General features: G+C 43.6%; 1 protein-coding gene across 3 annotated transcripts in view; it reads left to right on the top strand.

The window, feature by feature from the left end:
* LOC117776800 (rho GTPase-activating protein 6-like) overlaps window positions 1–22,084 on the top strand; it is a 63,013-nt gene that overhangs the window by 35,242 nt on the left and 5,687 nt on the right. For all 3 annotated transcript variants that reach the window (XM_034611104.1, XM_034611123.1, XM_034611114.1), the window contains exons 2-9: window positions 13,693–13,852; window positions 16,780–16,851; window positions 19,647–19,795; window positions 19,923–20,051; window positions 20,142–20,337; window positions 20,454–20,509; window positions 21,445–21,595; window positions 21,687–21,835. In XM_034611104.1, coding sequence (XP_034466995.1) covers window positions 13,693–13,852; window positions 16,780–16,851; window positions 19,647–19,795; window positions 19,923–20,051; window positions 20,142–20,337; window positions 20,454–20,509; window positions 21,445–21,595; window positions 21,687–21,835 — 1,062 coding nt within the window. The remainder of the gene's footprint in view (window positions 1–13,692; window positions 13,853–16,779; window positions 16,852–19,646; window positions 19,796–19,922; window positions 20,052–20,141; window positions 20,338–20,453; window positions 20,510–21,444; window positions 21,596–21,686; window positions 21,836–22,084) is intronic.

Genomic DNA, 22,084 nt, shown 5'->3' with positions numbered 1-22,084 from the left:
TCTCACTGGAATGCGTCTGTGCGGGGAAACACACACGCACACACGTGCGCCCATTCCATCGTGGTACACACTCTATTTACCTCCCAGTCTATTACAGGCTATTAATATTCCTCCACTCCCCCTCTCCCTTCGTTGCCTCTCTTTTCTCATGGGGACTTTAGTAATTTGGGTTTAATGAAACCAGCACGAGTGGCAAGAGGAAATACGTTACATCAATGTATAGCTTTATGTGGATTTAATGCAGGTTCTTTGCTGTTATTCCTTCAATAACCAATTACAAGGAGGTCACGTTTTCGCTCCTGTCCGTTTGTTTGTTTGTGAGCAGGACTATGCAAAAAAAACTACTGAATGGAATTCTACAAAACTTGGTATAACCACGGGACACAGGCTCAGAAAGGACCCATACAAGTTTAGTGCAAATTCGGGCAAAGCAAGATTTCTTTTCACTTTCTTTAACGTTGCAAGATTTTTTCAAATTTGCACCAATCAGGTATATTTAAGACCAGTGTCCATTGAAGAAAACCCACAAGTTGACCTTGCATTTTGAAATACACTAAAACAACAAATGAAGAATGGCGCTGGGTAATCCTCACGGTGCGTTATCACCTCGGTGGACACTTGTTTAAAGTAAGATGATGAGAGCACATAAACAGGAAAGGTCCCTGTGTGTGTTATTGTGTGTACAGGGACCATGGATGACTGAGTGATGGATGAGTGGATGAATAACTCCATCCATCAACCAGGGTTGTTTGTAGTGAGTCACTTCTGCACCGCTGCGATCAGTGAATTATCATTTGGTAAATCTGCATCCCTCACTCTTAACATCTATTGGAATAGTGATGGCAGAGGTTTTCATGAATTCTTCCTGAAAATACTCGCGTACTATGAAATGTGGGTGAAAACAGCCATTGTGTCTCTTCCTGAAGGAGGAAAAGAACAGACAGAGCTCTTAAAGGTAGCGAAAGGTTTTTGGTTTCACCGTAATCTCCTCTCAATCTTCCAGACGTCAGTTGGAAGGTCACAGTTAGGCGGCACGAGGAAACAAAAGACAGCACTGGCAAAAGTTTGCATCTCCTTTTATCCGAGCCACGTCTCGTGTGAGAAGAAGGGTTATTCTTATTTGGAATAAAGTGTGTTTTTAGTTTGATTTAAGTTGCTGCAGCGATTGTTTTAGGCACTATTTGTTTCCAAAAACAGGTGGAAGAGAGAACAGCTCAACAAAACCATCTGTATCCATTGTAAACAGTGTAGTTCAGTTTTCTGTGTTAAAGCAAACACTGTGTCGACTGAGAGTTGGCATCTGCAACTGGCAGTGTCCAAAGTCACACTTTTTAGTTTCACTGTTGACAAATCTATTTTCATAAACCCAGCACATCAGAAGTTTCCTTCATTAAATCAGTGGAGCTCGTCTTTTATTAAAGTTTGTGCTATGGGGCACAAACTTTGAGTTATGGGATAAAAAACGTTAAAAAAAACAAAACCATGCCAAGTTAAGTGATTATTCCTGCATCTGCACCTGATCTTCACTCAATTTCTCTGAAATCCTTCATTGTGGTTCTGATTAAAAAACAGGCGACAGAGGAGGAAACGTGTCGCGTCAGTGACAGAGGTAATAACTCGCACATTTATATCCACTTCAACGAGGAAGAGTTGGAATGATTGCTGCAGGACAGAAATGGAGGGAGGGTTAATGTCATATCTCATTCCACTAAAGGGAAGTCGGACGTTTTGGGGGTGCAGAGGATGACAATAATGCTTTTGTATTTGCACAAATAGTAGATGATTATATTATAGTGTTTTACTTTTTACTGCCCCTAAATTGTACAACTGCTGATTAACGTCCCATGTACAATATGGGCCATGTCAAAATTATTGTTCTACTGACACTTGAGTTGTGTTTTGATTTTTATCTAAGTAGGTAGTGTTCAAAGCACATCATTTACATGAGAGGTTTGCTTAAAAAGTAATATATAAAATCTTCCCACCTATTAAATGATTTCCCAGCAGCCCCTTCCCCTCAGTGGGTTTCAGCGAGACACTGTGCAGTAGATTTGGATGCTTTTGTTGTCATCGTGTTTCAGCACTGGGACTCGTTTCAACATTGTGGTACACACTTTGTTGATCTAGTTCCCCCCCGACGCTCGGCACCAATCAGTGCTACACTGAACAGATCCAGTTGGACACAGACTCCGGTTGAGTTTTGATGACTCACAGGGAGCAGCACCGGTGGGGAGGTGATAAGTCGTTTATCGTGTTCATTAAACAGCCCATTAGCACGTATCAGCATCTGTTTAAAGACTTCTACACCTCGTCATTATTGTTCACACTTTGCAAGCGCTCTTTACTGGCACACGTTCACATGCACACACGTTTCGGTCAGCTGGTTGGTCACTCGGGCAGGGCAGAGCCACCGGAGCGTTGTGCTCGTTCCCTTTCCGCTGGGAAATCAATAATAGACCAGCTGACCCAGCTGTGACCTGTGTTACACGTGCACAAAGCGTGCACATACACAAACGCACTGTCACATCCACTGTCCGGAGAGAACAAAGCACCGCTGGGCAGTGGCGGGTGTGTCGTCGGTCTCCAGGAAGTTACACTTGGCTAAAGCTTCCTGGACTGAAACAAGGCCGATGGTTTTAAACGTTGATTTAATTGCTTTTGAAGTGTTTTCTGTTAAATGCTGCGGTTCATTGTTTCTCAATCACATTCTTATCGGTGAACTTTTGATTCATCCATTTATAGTGAGATTAGTTTTTATTTTAATTAAATACAACACTCCTTTTTTACATTTCATTTGAGGACTTGCGTTTCATATTTAAGTCAAATTTAATTCAACAGAAGAAACAGGGTTTTTTAAAATTGTGTGAACATTTCTACAGACTGAGAACCGCAGTTTTCTGTCTGAATCCGAGAGATTAAGTTGCTGAATCCAGCTTGAGAGAAAATTTAGCTGAGAACGACCCGAACCTGACAGGCTTTCTGTTTTTTGAGTCCGAACTCAACCTGAACCAGATGTTTTCCACAATTAGAGGCACATGCAGAGTAGAAAAATGAAGTAGATAGCCCAGCCAACGTGACCGAACCCGACCCGACTCTGACTATCATTTCAAAACTTTTGTCTGACCCTTGGCTTGGCTCAGGTATCCACACTCCACTTAGAACTCCTGTATTAGTCATGGAAACATTAATGGTGGTGTAGTGGCACATTATTGCTTCCTTATTAGCATTATAAATACTTTTGCCAAATTCCCAATTCTTTTCTTATTTTAATGTGAAGTTTCAAGTGAGTGCATGGACACATGGACACAACAGACAAAGAGATGACCCGGTGGTAAAAGTCAAGCGCAGAGGGAAATGCTCGCCACTGTTTCAACCCCCAGTCGCCCCCGGGGGCCCAAAAATCGGCCCTGTCTCAGCCCCGGTCATACATTCCAGTCCAGTCATGGATGGCTCCACCATCGGAGGTGTGGTCGGAAACACCGACTGAAAAACAACGAGGAGGCAGCGTTTCCAAAGGGCCGACACGGTGGAGCGTTCATGTCGTCAAACTCAAAAGAGAGAGAGAGAACTATTTTCACGCTTTCATTTTCCACGGCTTCTACGTTCTGAAACCCCCATCAAACAAAGTATTTGTGCACAATTTCCAAGCAGTTGCAAAGACTTCCCCTGCACATTCATGTTTTTCCCCTTCTTCCCACGTGGAGCATGCTCGTGCAATCCTCCGAACATATGTGTGACATGTGGGCACACGACGCCTGTAAGCCGTTTGTAAAACCTGCTGCCATGTGTCTCACAAAGGGACCATGGCTCTGTCATCTTCATCATCAACATCATCCAGATTGTGAGGAGGAGACCAGCATGTCATAATCCCTACTCTTTAACTACCTCACAGGATTAACTAGGGGGGGGGGGGGGGGATTGGCCCCCATGTGGAAAATAAAGCATCTTAAGGAGACTTTGCTCTGATCCCGCTGTTTTGAATGGGTGCGGTGGAGGAAGCACAGAAATGGAGAACCCAGGGAATTGTGCTGTACTTTTGTTGATGTTCAGCTCATGTTCTTGCCACTGGTGTGAAAATAAACTAACAACTCCCTAATAGGATCAACATATAATCTTGCGCTCGCTTAGCATGAGAAATAAAGAGTGAGGTGTTAGGTCAATGGACTCACATGCCGATATGTTTTAGTGGAAGGGGTTTGGAGACGTAAGCGAAATGTTGGACAAGAGCGTTCGTCTGAAATGCTTCACTCGGATGTCAGACTTATCTCAAACCCCACTCGCCACCACACTTCCTCGAAACATACCAACACATCCTCCATGTAAAGTCTATTTGCATGGACCCTCTAAGCGGGGGGAATTCTACTTACACAGTCTCACCACCCGTCTACGTCCAGACTGTGTGAAATCAGGTTTGTCGTGAAATTCAGCAAGCAGAGAAAAATGACTCTTGACGAGGGAGGAGAAAAAAAAAAGTCCTAAGAAGACGACAGCTGTTACAAACAAAATTACAGATTAATGACACTAGTTTCTTGGAATTACGAATTAAATGTGAGGAATTCTTGGATTTGTTGACGAGACATGTCTTGACTTGAAAATAAAAAGCAGGCTTCCCCTCTTTTTTTCCCAGCGTTATCGCCATCATGTGTCTGTGGGAATCAGGAAATAATGTGACAGTTGTCTGGTATCGCTGTTATGTCCCAGTTCAGTGTATTTCCATTTCCATTTTTCCTTTGTAATATTTGAACAATTCATTGTCTACAAGCGTTTTGAATTCTAATTGTGTGTGTGCGTTAAAGGAAGCAGAAATTCTGCTCTTCACAGTTGTGGAGAACAAGAGGAGGAGAAAGAGCAAGAGTCAAATTCCAGCTTTACATCTTAGTCCCGACGCGTCACGGCCTTTTGGCACAGATGCCCGTTTTAATCTCTGAATCTATCTTTTCTTTGAGAACATTCCAGGATTGATGGAGTGGCACATTATTTCTCTGGGAGTGGTTACTGTGTGTGTGTGTGTGTGTGATCCCGTTCTCACGGTGCTGACATCGTGGAGCGCTCAGGCCGCAAAGGGTTCAATGGGAATGTAATTCTCATGGGGCTACTTACTTACACAACCATTTGGAGTGATCGACAGATAAATTGCGCGCACACCCAAACAGACACACTTTATACTGTTCATTCTATGTATTGAACTTCAATATAAGCTAATGGAGTGACACAATTCCATTGTATATTCCGTAACTGCATGCTTGCTAATACCCCGTTGGGTCTTTGACTCAGATGCATTGTTGTTGATCCTCTGTGAGCACATTGGTAATATGGGTAAAGAGAAAATGCATTATAGATAATGCATTTAAGCAAAAAATCATAAATATGCAGGGAAAACGATGCACTGATCAGGAGTAAGCGGATAATGAGGAAGTTGGAATTGAACGTTTTGGCCCAAAAAAGAAAATGGACACAGTCATTCACTAAATATAGACACATGGGCGTGAGATGGAAATCCTGCTCCCACCAGTTAAATAACAAAGTACAGCAAAAACAATGAATCTGATTATTATGCTGGCCAATCAATCAATGCATGCATGCAGGATGATGATTGCTCAAACCATCTCAGTCCTCACCGTCACCTGGAGACCACAGTCTCACTTTGTCTCAGTTCAAGTGAAGCAAGCAACACATTTCCTCCATTTATTTAACCTCAAACCAACATTAACACACACACTAAACGCGCTCGACTCTCTGTGTAGGATAAGCAATGATTAACCAGCTTCATTAGCTCGGTCCTGTCTGAGAGAGAAAGGAGGAGAATTTACTGTCTTGTATACAGTCGAGGTTACACACATTGAGATTACACACATTCCTTGGATAGGGCTCGGTTTGTGTGTGTGGAATATTAGAGATTAGCAGAGGAGAACAGGCTGATATGAACAGATATGGACAAGGTTGTAGGAGAGAAAGCAATATTGAAATTAAGTGCATGCTCTTTTGCTCATTTATCTACATTTTGTCATTTGATTAGACATTGTCACTAAATTAGCAGAAGAAATTAAAAAGCTGTTTTCCTGCGAAGTTTGAAGTTTTGCATGATAACAGGAAAACAAATCAGGACAACTTTCTCAATTATGCCCCAAAAAAATCGCTAGTGCTATTGATTTAATGTGCGTAAAGGGAGAGAAAAACCATAAACTCTAACAATGTGAATATTTGACTCACAATATCAGCTCTTTCTAGATAAGAAAAACATTATCAATATTAACAATAACTGTTATTAACATTATATGATCATATGTAACACCGGCTCCAGCTCCCCTTGTGCCCCTCAAAGGATAAGCGGCATAGATAATGGATGGAAGGATGGATTATCAACAGATATTTACATCATTCCTGAAAAACATGCAGATAAGGCTCTGCTTCGTCAGGGCTGAATAGCGTCTGCAGGGCTTTCTGTCAGGCTAGAGACGTGAAGTGTCTTTCAGAGGATGCAGCAGGTATTTGCATGACAAAGTGCATTCACGAAAAACAATCTTCTAGAGTGAAAAACACTCTCGTTAATAGTATGGCATTGTAACGCAGAGATATTAGCGATTTAAAGACGAGAGATTTAGAAAATCCCCACCTTGTGCATGAAGGCGATGAAGCAGGATGCAGGGAGGAATAAAACCCGTGTTTACAGCCTTGCTCCTGGCTCCACTCAACCACATTTGCAAAGCAAAGTAGGGGTGAGGACCAATTCCTAGCATGCTACACACAGCTGCACTCCACCTCGCCCTGATATCCCTCGATACACGGCCGCGCCGTAAACACCAAAGTGTGCATATCACTATCGCTGAATAGAAACGCGTCACTCCCTGTCTACAGTGCACTCTCATGAACAGTGTGATTTAAGACACTCCTCGCAGAGGTATGAGTCGTTAAATGAAGCAGGAGCCTAATTATTAAAAGGAAATTCAAAATTTTCTTGTCTGGCTTGAAGGAAAAGATCCAAGAAAAGGCCACAGAGGTTGAAATTAAATGTTACGGATACGGTTGCAAAGTTGTGACGACCTCTAAGAGACAAAAATAGTGGCAAGATAATGGGGGAAAGGTTGGGAGATTGTGTACAGGCATCAAATGTCTCAAGTTTCTTTTCCAGCATAAATACACGCACAGTTTAAATGTAATGTTATGCACAAAGTGTTGCAGCAGGAGTATGATGTCATGAATCCAATCTTCAAAGCTGGCGGAGGAGCACCCTGACAGATTTTTAGATGTAATCTGTGGTCGCCCTGCCATCCACGAAGCTTTGAACCAGCACCACACACACACACACACACACACAACTTCTACTATCAACCGTGTTGATACAATACCTGATTTTCTTTGCTTTCCGCAGCTTACGCAACCATTATGCAAGTTTCACAAGGTCGGGCCTCATTATTGCTGCAGGCCCTTCATATTAATCTGTCTTTAAAATGTTTGAAGTTCGCCCGACTCTTTAGATGTGCCTGCCAATGATTTGGGGGAATATTTGGAGCGCACACTCCTAGTTGCTCACTCTTAGCGGCCGAGCCAGGGAGTTCTCATTAAATGCAAAGGCGGACTAAAAGCAATAATATGCAGCAGGGAAGATGTAATTAAAATGAATCATTTATTGAAAATGCAACTGCAGATTTAACTGTATCACAACAGCACAAATAAAGTGAATTATGTAATTCTGGAAAGGAGCCGCAACTACACTGAACCCAAGTGACATTTTGAGTGACAGCCTCTGTACCATTGTCATGAACACGATATCTCAAGAATGTGTTGATTGTGCAATTTCTACATTTTTGGCACAAATGCTCACTTGGACTCAAGGGTGAACTGATCAGATGTTGGTTGTGAAAGGTCGCTGTGACCTCACAGAACACATTTTCCGCCTTTTCCCCAGGAAATCTTCCAAATTTGAAATATTTTAAAAAGTATTAGGGTCACTGCAACCTCTCAAAACACAATAATTGATGAGGTAATTCTGACACAATTTGATGCAATAGGATCAACAGCCAAAAAGGTCAAAGGTCAACTTCTGACATCATACTATTCTGCAAAAACACCCTAACCCTAACCCATGACTCAGGAAGACAATGGGAGCATGTGACCATATTTCCTATGGCTTGACTGGATGGCAGGGGCGGACGAGCACAAGGCGGAAGTTCTAATCATAGAAATGTGATGACTGTTGGAAGTTTTGCATTTTAGTTCCCTTTACAATAAACCCTAACTACAATATAACAGAGAATAAATTGGAGCAAATCCTGCTGGAAAGGACAAAACTGGCTGAAAGTGGAAAAAAAAATTCTCTCCTGCTTTTATGAATGTGTATTTTATGACATACTCACTCCTACTCTTGGCCGGATCAGTTGAAACTTATGTAACCGTGATGTAAATTTAATTTAAAATGAATATGTCCCATGACTCATTAACTGTATAGCAGGATAAAATGCTTATTGTACAAATTTTCCCATGAATCAAACTCGTCCCTGTAGATCACGGGTTTTGGTCCGATAAGTTGTCAGATAAGTTTTGATTTCTTTTAATGCTCCAAATATTTGCATGTTCTTCATGAGGCTTGAATCAAGCCCCTTTTGTTTGTCTTGCAAACGTGTAAAACACAAATATCTTGAGTCTACACTGACATGACTTCACACTGGAGAAGCCGGAGGCAGCAATTCGACTTTATAGATTAATAAAACTGCAATTCAAACATTGATTAATCTTCTATTGATTGACTACACTAACCACTTCAGCACTGATTAATGTACTGTAAATGATTTATGTTGTAGCTGCTTTTAAACACAGCCAGTTCTGTCCAAATCGTTAGCAGCTGCCCTTTGCATTGGAATGGATGGTATGAAAATGGCATTTACAGCCACAATAGGTTGTTTTCTTCCCATAATGCACCATGTGGGACAGCCAGCCATCCTGCAGGTCGATAGCCACCATTACCTCACATCTCACAACCAAAGATAAGCAACTTTCACAGTTGGTTATGTAAACTGTGCGTGAATAATAAGGAGCCATAACTTGGCGATTTGCGTTTCCTCAGGCAGCGTCCGGGACAACCCAAAAAACAGGTAGAGGAGCCCGCCTGTCAAAACCGTTATTGTGTGACAGGTACATGTAGGAACAAGCACACACCCACATGCACGCATCACCGACGAGCGAAGGGGCGGGGGGTCAGTAATTACAAGCAGATGTGAACCATGAGGAGGTTCCAGGTCAGCTCAAGCAATCTATTACATGCATGCGTGACGGCAATCTGCAAAAGTGTTGAAAAATACGTGTGTGCATTCCTGCGGTGTAGTGTGGTGGCACAGAAACTCGGCTTAAGGGTCGTTCAAAGCCAGATGCATCACACGGGATTGACGTGAAGAATTTTGAACTGGTCCTTTAGTGTCTGTGTTCGCCATAAGTGATCTCTTCCTGGAAAATCACCGACACAAAGCCGAGCAGCCTGGTTTTGTCATTACCAGATGTGTGTGTGTGTGTGTGTAGATGTGTGTGAGCATTGATTCCATTGAGTGGCTGCATGTTTTCCCCCCATTGGCAGATCTGTAATTGTGATTACATAACCTCTCATTCCTGTATTGATGCGGTCATACTGGAAATTAATAGACATTACATGCTGGATTGATTGTGGTGAAGCACACATCTTATTAAGGAAATAAAACATACATAAAAAGGGGTTATAAATTGGAAATATTGGACGGTTTAACGATTTTAAACACATTTAAAAAAAAAAAAAAAAAGCTCAATTCGCTGCCCTCAGCCTTGGCCTCTGTCGTATGTGCTTTCTTTTAGGTCAACACTCATTTGAGTCCTGCAAGATTTTCACCCAGTTCATTGCTCAAACCAGTGGATTAAAGGCTTTCTAACGGATTTTTTTCTTTTCCTGAAAAGAGGATTTGCCTCATTGTCTCCATTTATGGTTGTGCTAAGGATATTTTCCAACGGCACTTGAAGGCAACGTGTGCATGCATGTATTTTCTTCTTTCTCCTGCTCTCGCGTTCCGCATCGGATATATTCATACACACACACAGTATGCGCGGCCACATGCGAACGGCCTGATGGGGACCGAAAAGGTTTTTTGTGGATGCGCGTTGCCACGGCGCTCAGGGGCCAGTAATGATCACACTGTTGTCTCATATGCAGTATCGAGTGGTGGCTGTGCTGTGCTCGACGTAAAACTCGAGTGGTGTTCAGCTTGATTGATTTACACAGTGCATCACACCAACAAGTGTCCCACTGCCTTTGTGTGTGTGTGTGTGTGCGTCTTTCAGGTGCGTTACCATAGTAATATTTCTCTCACTTCCTGTACCTTTTTTTTTTCCCTTTTCTGTGTATGTGTTGCCACGGAAACTGGCATCTTCTGCTGCCCATAGCTTTCGTGCCATTTGTCGCTTTTGTCTGAAATAGCACGGCAACCACATGCTGCAGTGCCCCGTAAGCTCAAATGGCATTAGTCATCTAACTGCATGGTGCCAGTCCAGTCAGCAGGGCCATTAATCTTTCCAGGGTAACATCTGTTCAACGGGAACACAAAGCAGCAACACAACAAGAACTGAAACCCGGGCTGATTAGAAGAGGATTTACATACATTTTATTTAACAATAATGTCTCACCCTCACCCTCATGCATTTTATTCCTCCTTTCTTGCAAAGCATACGTGTGAGTTACGCCGATTTCTCGCTTTGTTAAATTTGCCCTGATAAGATCCGTGCAGCCATTCCAGCAAACATCATCATGTGTGTGAAATGATAAATACAGGAGGAAAAAACGGACGACGGCGGTTATATAAAAGGCTCAGCAACCAACCGCATTGTGGAGACAAAACATGAGGAGTTAAAGGATTTAGACAGTAGCTGCACGGTAGATTTGTCTCCATACCGGCTATTCAAACAGCGTTACAGCTCACTGAGCGCTCACGTCACGCTGAGGACTGAGATGCACTGTAGCTTGACATTTGTGGGATGAGCGTTCTAGCCTCCCGTTAACCCTGTGGTTTTTAGAGTAGGCTGGTTATGATCATATCATCTACCTCCACCGATTAACATTTACACAGGCGCCTAATAGTTGGTGACACACATTATCTCAGGAGTGAGACAATTAGCTGCTGATGTGATGAGTGTTAGTCCCGGCTTTTAACATCTGTCCCCAGGGAGATTTGTGGACGGCTCTGAATACGTCAGTTCCCACCCAGAATTAAAATGCATCCTGAAACATCTCACTCCCCTGCTCTATATGCAAATACACATGTGCATCGATTGGTTTTTACCCAGTTTGAGTTTACAGATGTGTGTGTTGATTGTCATCATGAGCGATACATAGAGGGAGAAAGAGGGAGAAAGAAAAAATCATTGTGTGGTGGATCGTGGTAGTTGCATCACGTGAATCAAAGTCTGACCACTGAGGAGAGTAAACACATTTTCTGTAGTGGGGTCACAGGACGTCAGCGGAGCAGAGGGTCCAGGATGCTTTTTGCGTTTACAACAGCTAAAAGAATGTGGCCACGTGCGTCCCACACCACCTCCGAATGTGGTGGGTTTTGGGTGCATTCACACACAGGATACATTTTAATACCAAGTCTGAACGGGGTCTTATAGAGCGTGAGCGGGTTTCTAGATGTGGAGGCCGGGTTTAAAGTTGAACCATGAACTCCTCCCTTCATAGAGATCAGTGTTTGTGTCTGCTGCTGAAGCCAGGCTGTGGCTGATGACTCTTGAAGGCCAGAAGGAATCATAAATCTGTGTTTTTGTGACACTAAGTTGAGTGCTAATGTGGGAAAGAGGCTTAACTTTCCACAAACTCTGCATAAGGTTTGAATCTTCCCTTTATCCACAGTGCCCAGAGTTATTACCCAGAGAGGCGAGGCAGAATCTGGAGAACTACTAGTCCAAATATGACAAATTACATCGTTTTGAATTAGACAGTTGAAGGATTCTATCTGTAATGAAGACAAATAAAGTGAATAACCAAAGATCGTGAATTCAATAGAACGTCTCGGGTTGGTAGATCTGAATGGGCCCCCTTGCAGGTCCCGGAGTCCAGCAGTGATACCAGGATTTAGTCTGCCCTCTTCACTCTTCTGTCAGCATTCCACCGGTTTCATAGGTTGACACTTAAGAACTGAAGCTCACCCATCCCCTTCAGGAATCCTGCTGGGCAGAACCAGCTCGACCGAGGAGAGGCCTCTTATTTAACTTTTCCAACTGTTTGTCTTTTCTTTCGCCGTGTGAGTGTGTGCGCAGGCATGTGCAAGCGTGTGCGCCCCTCAAGCTGTGGGTGAGGTCAAGCAGGAGGTAAAAGGGTTTCCTCCACCAGCGATAAGGAATGGCACACGCATGCATGTGCGCACACACACACACACGTACACACACACATAGCTGTCCTGAATAAAGTGCTCTATGAAAGGGCGCAACATGCAACTTGTTTTTTTCGCCGCGTTCCGTGAGAGGCTCATTCATACACACGTGCACACACACTCAGGTGGCTCTCCAGGCTGCCAGTGTCCACCTGGTTTTGCTCCCATGGCTGAATGATGACTCTGTAGCTTCAGTGCACTGAGTGGGGTCAAATAACAAGGGGGGGAAGGAATGACCTCAGAATATGGTTAATGCAGGTCTAATTATGAAAAGCAGAGTCTGAGAAAACAGTTTTTCTAGAGGATTTGAGACGTAAACATCTCTGAAGGGGCACACGTTAGAGTCCGCTCGTAAGCCCTCCGTCTGGATAAAGCATTAGATAAATTAGAGCTGCATCTCCTCTCCTTCTTTTTTCCCTCCGTCTTTCCTAACCTCTACCTCTTCCTGACCTCTCCTCTGAGTAGACACGGTGGAATGCATGACCAGAGATTCAGATGACTCAAAAAACGTTCATCAAAGCCAAAAGCGCTCGCCGGGCTTCCAGCAAATTCACCGCCATTCACTTCGGTTCATTCGCACATTAAGTCAAAGCTGAGGAGAAAAACCTTTCTGCTGCAGAATAATGGGGCGTGATGACTGTTTTCTATATGCCCTGGCTCTGGACTGAACCACATCTCCTCCTCCACATATGCTATGCATTCTTTATTACAGTTTATGTGAGCAGAGAGCAGATTGCAAATCCATCAGTGGACGGCCTCAGTGCTGGAAGTTGTCCTCAGTTGCTCCTCAGAAGCAGTCGGGACTTTTTTCCTACATACTTTCTGTTTATCTTTCAGTTCATTTTTTATTCTACACTTTCCATATTTTACATTTTTGTGAAAATAAATAGAATCATTGGTTGCACTGCAATTTATCTATATTTTTTTCAATGTAAAGATTGTAGCTTTGGCATTAATTCAATGGGACCTTGTAGGACAATTTCATTTACTTGGAGGTTTGACATTATTTCAATGAGGAAGTGAGGCTCAAGTTTTAGACCGTTTTGTGACAGTGACTAAGCAAAGATCTAAATATATGCAGCATGTGTTTATAGTAACTGGTAACTGTTTGCATCTAAAAAGGGGAAATAATAAACTTGGAAATAAGTAACTATAAAGATATGTGAATGTTGTAGTTCAAATTGTCCATTAACAATAATTCCCAAAGTGAAAAGCAGCAGTGGAAGGCCTGGCACCTGACACAGAAACAAACTATACCAAACTGTTGGTCTGATGTTCTTCTTCTTCTCTTTGTGTTCTCTCTTGTCTACGACAGGGTGATTTCACCTGGAGCAGCCTGTCGGGGCGGAGCGTGCGCTTGATGCCGGTTTCCATCCAGAGCTTGTCGGAGCTGGAGAGGACAAGGCTGCAGGAAGTGGCGTACACCCGTTTACACCAGGAATATGACCTGGGATGTCAGATCACCATGCCAAAAGGTGTGTGCGTTTTGTGTTTTGACGCATATTGCTGTTTAACAGTGTTACACAATTGTTGGTTGTGAGTTCCAGATGGAATTTACTGCTTCGACATGGCTCAGATAGCATCAGGTAGTTAAGACCCTGACATTTATGTGACTGTTAACTGTGACAAAATGCATCTGTTACTGACTCCGGAACTGTTCTGTGTCGCAAACACTCCTCCCTCTCAACCCAGGTTTGCTGTGTATGATTGTGCAGATACTTTCAAGGGTCCCATAAAGTAAAGCCAATGCTCAAGCCTCTGACAACGTCCTCCTGTCATTTGAGGAGGGTCATGTATGGTCTATGTTTGGGGAAGTTTTGTGAACACGACTTTATATGTAAACAATACCTCACATTGGGATCGGGCGCTTCCTGTTTGATCATAACAACATGTGACTCCCTTTCCGCTGCAGTTGAGGCTGAGTGCAGTCACTCACACTTTTAAAAAGCCCTTAATGTTGCAAAAGCAGGCTGCTTGGTCCTTGTGGTCTTATCTTAAGGCTAAAGAACAGTTTTTTTAATATCTTATAAACCAGACGCAAAAGTGACTTAAGAGTTCGGAAATTACAAAACTAGACAAACTAGAATACCACTCAGTAGAGCGCATACCACCACTAAGACCAAACTGAACACTCTCGTAGATATCGCTCCCCTAAATGTGCCAATTTTTTTATCATTAACATCCGTGCATTATATAATGATGCTTTATTCGTGCATATCCCATCTTTCCACCATGTTTTGTGGAAATCTGTTCTGTAGTTTTTGCCTAATCCTGCTGACAAACCAAGTACTGCAAGGGCTAGAGAAGGTGGTTTATTTCCCACTGTACATATCCCACTCAGATGTGATTATTTGAATAATTTCCAGAGGCCAGATAAGGTATAATACATACAAAATATCCAGTGACTCTGATTAATAAAGTAAACATTTGAAGTAACATATAAGAATCTTTGAATTGCTTTCTGCTCTCCTGTCTGGTTAATTGTTTTAGGAGCCCTCAGATGTTACTCCTCTCGCCCTGCAGGCTGGGAGCCACATGTTTAGATAATGTGGCTAAACGGCTTGTTTACAGCCTGTCAGCTTGTATGAACAGACTTCGTTACGGAGCTGTTGCTGTGTTGATCATCGCGATTAGAAGATGAACTCTGAAACAACACCGTGTGGTTAGAGCTCAGAAGATTGTACAGATGCACATTATGCAGAGTGAGTGCAGTATTTTCTCAGTGCACTGTATAGAAGTGGAGTGGCTGCCATAGCAGCAGTATAGTGCAGCCAGTGGATTATCCAGGGCCTTGCATTCCAGCTGAAGGTTAAACCTCTCCCCGCCATGATTTAATATGTACTTGTCCGTGTTGCTTATGAATTCCAGAGCCCCTGACGGCCGCCGTGCGCTAACGAGGGATATTTTTCAACTTGTGTGTAAGATTGTAAACGCGCATGCGTCTTTTTTCAGCCACAGTGTTTATCCAATTTACCCGAGACCGAAAATCAGATTAAAGACGGATATAACAGGGAGAAGGAAAGAGGGACAGGACGAGGCTATGATGGGACTGAAAAGCAGAGAAAAGGTTCATCAGGCGGTTTTAAAAAATGGTTGGAAGTTGAACTGGGGAGGTTTGGGGGATTTCCGTATGGCTTTGGGAGCCATCTGTCAAAAATCCAAACCATTTCCTATCTCTCTCTCTCTCTCTCTCTCTCTCTCTCTCTCTCTCTCTCACCGCTCTTGCTCTCCATCACAACATCTGCTTTCTCTCTCCTTCTACCTCACACCCTCTCCTCACAGATTTCCCTCCTATTTTTTCCCCTCTCGTACACCCTAACATTTAACTTCGTGTCCATTTCACTTTACACTGAAGATTTCTTTTTCTGCAGCTCACAGGCTAAAGAGGACAAGTTTCTCATGTATCACCGCAGTGGCAATAAATTGATCGTCAAAGAACAACTTGTTCAGATTTGTCAGAGATGCTCTGACACATGTGGTAACTGAACCGGCTCCAGCACGTCAGAGGCTAACGCCACCATCGAGCGCAATGTGGGAGTTGGATAAAATTTCCTGAGCCCACAAGTCGTTCATTTGATACAGGGAACATCTGGGGTTCAAACTGAGGTTGCTGAAAGCAGCAGGTCAAGACAAAGACTGCAGAACGCAGTGGACGCCAGAAGGCAGACGGCAGAGGGACCTAGCATTAAAAGTTGCTGAGGTCGCCACGTACTGACATCCTGGCCCCAGTAAGAGGATTCCAAGGCTTTAAAGTTGCATGTGCCACAGATTCCAGAGTTTCCTGATCATTAATCAGCGCGTTCAGGGCTCATTCATCATGTTGACACCTGACAACGTAGCTTTTCCTCCTTTCCTCCTTTCAGAAAGCCCCAGTCCAGACCCTGGATGTATAGAACTGATATGATTGTGTGCAATGCCTGTTTCTGGCAATTGTAGCCCATCAGATAAGTGCATTTGTAATATGAAAAGTACATGACTGTAATAACCCTCCAAACCAAGATCAGTATCACAGCATTGCACTATAAACTCTGTATATTGCGAGGGAATTTAAACAAGCTGCTAAATGTTTACATTTTTTCTTCATTTAATCAGGGTGAAACTGAGATGTACTTTGTGTAAACCTCACCAAGAAACTCTATGCATATCCATGGATCGTATTTCAAAGTATACGAGTGATTTCACATGTTTTTTTGCTAAATAATATACCGGAGGTGACCCTGTCTGACATTGAAGTTAAATGGATTTTCGCTCATGGACAGCTTCCTCCTCCTGTGATGAATTCATGTCTGCATTCCTGATATAAGCTTATTACGAGCGGGCGATATTAGCCAGATAAGATGAAGCGGCCACGGAGAGCATTTGTTTCAGATGATTTACTTTCTTGTTTTTTTTCCGGCCACAGATGGACAGAAGAGGAAAAAGTCTCTGAGGAGGAAGTTGGACTCGCTAGCGAAAGAGAAGAGTAAAGACAAAGGTACAGTAAGTTCTTGGAGCTTGCACGCTGACATGTTGCTGCCTCACAGGGATTTCTCTGTCCCTATGCGTCTCTCCTCTTTGTTGTGAATATTTTGCCGTCCTGCCAGCAAGCCCCAGGGCGGGCCGTGGTCTCCGCCCCACAGGCAGGTGGACATCGAGGTTATAAAAACACCGTTTTTGTTTACTGGGCCTTGACAGTTTATATTTAGCTTAAGTGGATGGACTCCTTGTAAGGGGAATGGGCTCCGAGAAGCAGCCGCTTCGCTGCACTGAGGGAAGCATATTTGGCACAAAGCGAAAAGGATCTTAGTCAGAGGAGCCCAGATGGAAAGAGGGGCAGGAGATAAAATAAAATGAGCCTCTCTTGTCAGATTTGTGAGAGTGTTGGTGCAGATCCCAGGTTGTGTTTACAAAAAACACACACACTCGTTTTTGATAGCCTGCCATGCTAAAAATAGTGCAGATTTGTGCATAGCTGGTATCCTCCATTGCCATCCCATTGAAATACAATAGCTTATGCTTAATTAGGATTATTATTATTTTTATTGCACGTACAGTATGTGGCCATCTGCTGCCACGGTGTAGAAGGTCTACGTACACCGGCTGCACCCTTGAGAGAAGAGTGCACCATGGGAAATGTAGAAGCCAGTGTTTGTCACACGTCATAAATTCAGGATATCTGACTTTTCTTTTTCGCGATCTGCCTCACTGGAGTTTCCCAACTTCATGGAAATGGCAAACTGAATCAGTGGTCAAACTCGTAGTATTGGTTCTGGTGATTGAACTAATGTAAGCTAAACAGAGAAAATAGAGAAATCGATATAAAATTTGTGGTCGTAATAAAGATCCCACTGGATCCAAGACAATCCATACTGTCTGAAACCATCGGTGCCTAGTAAGCAAGTAAAATAACCTATCTTATAAGACATGAATTTTTAAGTAGGCCTATATAATTTTTATTTATATATAATTTAATGGGATATAATGTCAGAGGCCTTATTTAATTCACTGTTTTAACAAGTGGGAGAAACATCTGTGGAGCTCTGAGTTTTCTATCCAAATAAGATGCTATGTCACAGCTGTGTGGTCGGAAAGTAATGAGCCTGCTTAGGCCACTTAAAACCACTTATTGCTAGTGACAGCTGGGACAACGCTCAATATATTGATGGAGAAAAGTACATTTTAGGACATGTACTTTGTAAAAGTTATGTAAAATGTATGTCAGGGTGAATATAAAGTGAGTGTAGGTGGGTTTTCCCCTCCACCACATACCTGGCTCTACCCCTCCACAGCCCAGATGGCTCAGATGCACCATGTGGTCTAAACTGCCAAAATGGATTCTGAGTCTAATTTTCTCCCTGAATACCAGCGCTGCCTTTTCTCTCTGAGGCAGGCTAAGCCCTTTCTCCGCATGAGACAAACGGAGGGAGAAGGGGAAACGCTGCCTTCATTGATGTAGTAACGTGAGCTGCATGTGTCGTCATCTGGGAGCGCCGGCGGCTGACGGTGCCTCAGATACTATCGATCAAGCTGTCAGTCAAAGCAACGGTTTGCTAATTGCTCTTGTTGGCATTTTGGCTGCTCTGTCTCGTGAGGTAAACCGCACCCATCTGTGCACATTTTATTTCTCAACTGTCCCGAGGCTCTGAGATACTCACACTGAGAACACATCCAGCTCATATAAACACATCCCAAAGACATGAATATAAAAAGTGAGAGAAGAAAAAAGAAGAGCGCTAGATTGTTCTAAAGATGCAGAGAAAATTTATGATTTATGACAATCTGACATGGGTCGACAAATGTGGTCTGGCTGCGGACGCGCAGATGTGCGGTGCATGCCGTTGTAGGCCCTCTACATTATGCGATCCAGATTGTGTATATGCGCACGTGTGTGTGTGTGTGTGCGGGTTGCATACGCCTTTTGAACGCTGTGAGGCTGCAGAGCAAATTTGTTGTGTCACAGTGTTAGTGGTCGTGTTGCTCATGAACCACAGCCATCCACTTGTGGTTGTGGAATGCAGTTTGCTTTCTCTCTCTGCATGTGTTGCAAGTTGCCTCCACACACACACACACACACACACACACACACACACACACACACACACACACACACACACACACACACACACACACAAGCTGGACGGTTTTTCTTCTGCTGTTGGCTCAACCTTTGAGATTCTGGATAACGGAACATATAGCCTGTGATGACCCAGTATGACACAATTTCTCCCCAGCGTCAGATTTGCATCAGGAACAAGTCCAGAGTTTTTGCTTCACTTCGTTGTTACATAAACTGTCTGTTATTAGCATGTGTGTTTCTAAAAACGACCTATGCGGAGAACATGACTTTGCTTGCTGGTAAGACTCATCAAAGTTGGGTTATTTCGGTCAAAGGCACTAGAATTAGTGGTTTTGTCGAAGCCAGATTTATTTTCCTTCCATCTCTCTGTGGTCTTATTTTGGAAAACAGCTGTGGCACTGTAGTAGCGCTAAAAGAGTTTTAAAGTGACGCAGTAAACATGTGTTGTGACGCTTTAATCGCATGTAAAATGCAGCTCAAACAGAAGTAATAAAGGGTCCAACTCGAGATATGTTTGATGTTGTTGTTTCAAGGTCACGTCGTTATTTTTGGATGCTTCTTATAGAGCCTTCATTTTCTTTTAGTTCTCCTCTTCTCACAGCTACATCTGTGCTTTTGTTGGTTAGTTTTCACGTAAAAAAAATGTTTTATTTGACTTTCTCATCCCCTCTTTTCCTGCCTCCTTCATTTCACTCTCTTCGGTTGTTTTACAGAATGCATACCCCAGGCCTTCAGCCTACCGCTCTCGCAGGTCATCGCCAATGACAGGACACACCGGCAGCGTCAGGATGGTTATCGCCAGGACCCTCCGCAGCGTGAGGAGCACAAGGACTCCTCCGACCTTGTCTCATCCATTTTACAGGTCTTTAGATTCATCTGTTATTTCATCGATGTGCTTGTCTCCATGATTTAGGGACAAATATCATTATAGAATAAGGGAAGTTATCACAAAGAGCCAAATATGACCTCTTGGATCATGTGTCCTGCAGTTTGCCACCAAGCGGCCGTCCACTAGGGAGTTATCAAGCAGCAACTCCTCACTGAGCTCTACATCAGAGACGGCCAATGAGTCGACGTCACCCAACACCCCCGAAGTTGCACCACGCGCACGCAGGAGGGTGAGATAAGGAGAATAAAGTTGAACTGAAACGGCAAAGACCCGGGTTATTTGTGTTTCATTCAGTCAAATGCGCACATTGTCTTCCCAGGGAGGCATGTCAGTGGACTCCATCACCGACCTGGACGACAACCAGTCGCGCCTGCTCGAAGCATTGCAGCTCTCTCTGCCAGCGGAAACGCAGAGCAAGAAGGAGAAGCACCGGGACAAGAGGCTGAGCCTTAATCCCATCTACCGCCAGGTGCCCCGGGTGGTCGACAGCTGCTGTCAGCACATCGAGAAATATGGTGAGCAGCTACTCTACCTCCAGAGCCTTCATACATATGTGCATCCAGCCCTTTGGCCGTCATCTGTTACTACAATGACAGCTGCCAGAGACAGATTTCCCCCTTTCTCTCCACAGGTTTGCAGACGGTGGGGATCTTTAGAGTTGGCAGCTCCAAGAAAAGAGTCCGACAGGTGAGTTTTCTGGGTTATTCCATCATTTGCATACTCATCGAAGCCCATTTTAGATGGAGTACTAGAGACCCTTATTGAGGGATGGGAGGTTATTCATTCACCAGCAGACAGAAAAACTTGTGTTTGACCTTCTGCTAGATGGCCAGAAAAAGAAAGTGATGCATTAGGTTTCAGAAACCGCAGCTGGTGTCACGGTCGGAAAAAAATTCTGAAAGATGAAATCAGGGAGATGTTTGCATATCTTAGTGTTTATACAGCCCGATGCAGAGAGGCTTGTAGCAGCACACTTTTCCCAATATTTTTACATTTGAGATTCCACCCAGCTCTCACTCCCTGAGAAGCCGCAGCGTTCACGAAAGGTTATTCTTTGTTTTTTTTATTAAACTGATTGTTGAACAAATGGCAAATTGAAAATGTCATTGAAAATGACTTCTTTAATATCAACTTTTGCTTTCCACTATTATATAGTGTACTGTATATAATATACTGTTTTCACTGTGCTTGGACTTTACCTCTGTGTATAATTCTTCTACTTTATTATAAACTCATTAAACGAAACAGTGTGTATTTCCAAATCTGGACATTATGTGCCACAAGCATTCTCTGCTGGTTGAGTTTAATACAATCCAATGTTTACATTTGCCAGCCAGCGTGAAAACTGGTACATGCTGACTCCTGTGTATCCGTCATCATGTCCGACAATAGACTTACTATTATCCTGGAAGTCATCCAAAAGTTGGATTGCAGAGATTAGGATCCTTACTGGTAAAACGAGTTTGAACCTGAAAGTTTAGTAGGTCACTTGGAGGGCCGGCAGGGAGTGAGTGTGTGTGGGTGTGTGCGCTCCCGTCAATAGAGTGTCCATTGTTATGTTAGGATGTTTCTAAATCCCTCTTTCTCCTTTGTCCTCTCTTGGGCTTTTGCCTCTCCTTCAGCTGCGGGAGGAGTTTGACCGTGGTATTGACGTCCAGCTGGATGAGGAGCACAGCGTTCACGATGTGGCCGCTCTGCTGAAGGAGTTCCTCAGGGACATGCCCGACCCTCTCCTCACCAAGGAGCTCTACACGGCCTTTATCAACACCACATGTAAGCGTCACCATCCTTCTTTTCCTCTGTCTGTTCAAGATGCTCTCTGCTTTTTATCTCCCCCTCCATCTCATCCTCATCTGTGTTGCAGTGTTGGACCCAGATGAGCAGCAGCATGTCGCTCAGCTACTGGTCTACCTGCTCCCAGCATGCAACAGTGACACGTTCCATCGCCTGATGGACTTTCTGTCCACTGTGGCGGCTCACGCCCACGACCGGCAGGACAAAGATGCTCAGGAGGTGAGCGCCGAAGTTTATCAACAGGAAATTAAACTTTCAAAAAAGTCCCTCTTCAAATCCAGAAATTAAGTAGTTAGAAAAACACGAGGGAAAATCATGCCGCTTCTAGCTGTGTGCAACACGTGCTAACAGTTTTTGGGCACCCTCCGAAAATTCTGTTTGCCTTCTGGTTCCACCTCATTGGGAGGAAATGACCAAAGAAGAGATAGAAATCAGTTTGTGTGGTTGGTACGTGCATATATTTATCTT

This window comes from Hippoglossus hippoglossus, chromosome 2 (genome assembly GCF_009819705.1).
Source record: "Hippoglossus hippoglossus isolate fHipHip1 chromosome 2, fHipHip1.pri, whole genome shotgun sequence".
In the NCBI taxonomy this organism is placed as follows: Eukaryota; Metazoa; Chordata; class Actinopteri; order Pleuronectiformes; family Pleuronectidae; genus Hippoglossus; species Hippoglossus hippoglossus.
The sequence above is the reverse complement of the archived record's forward strand: the minus strand, read 5'-3'. Positions and strand labels throughout refer to the sequence as shown.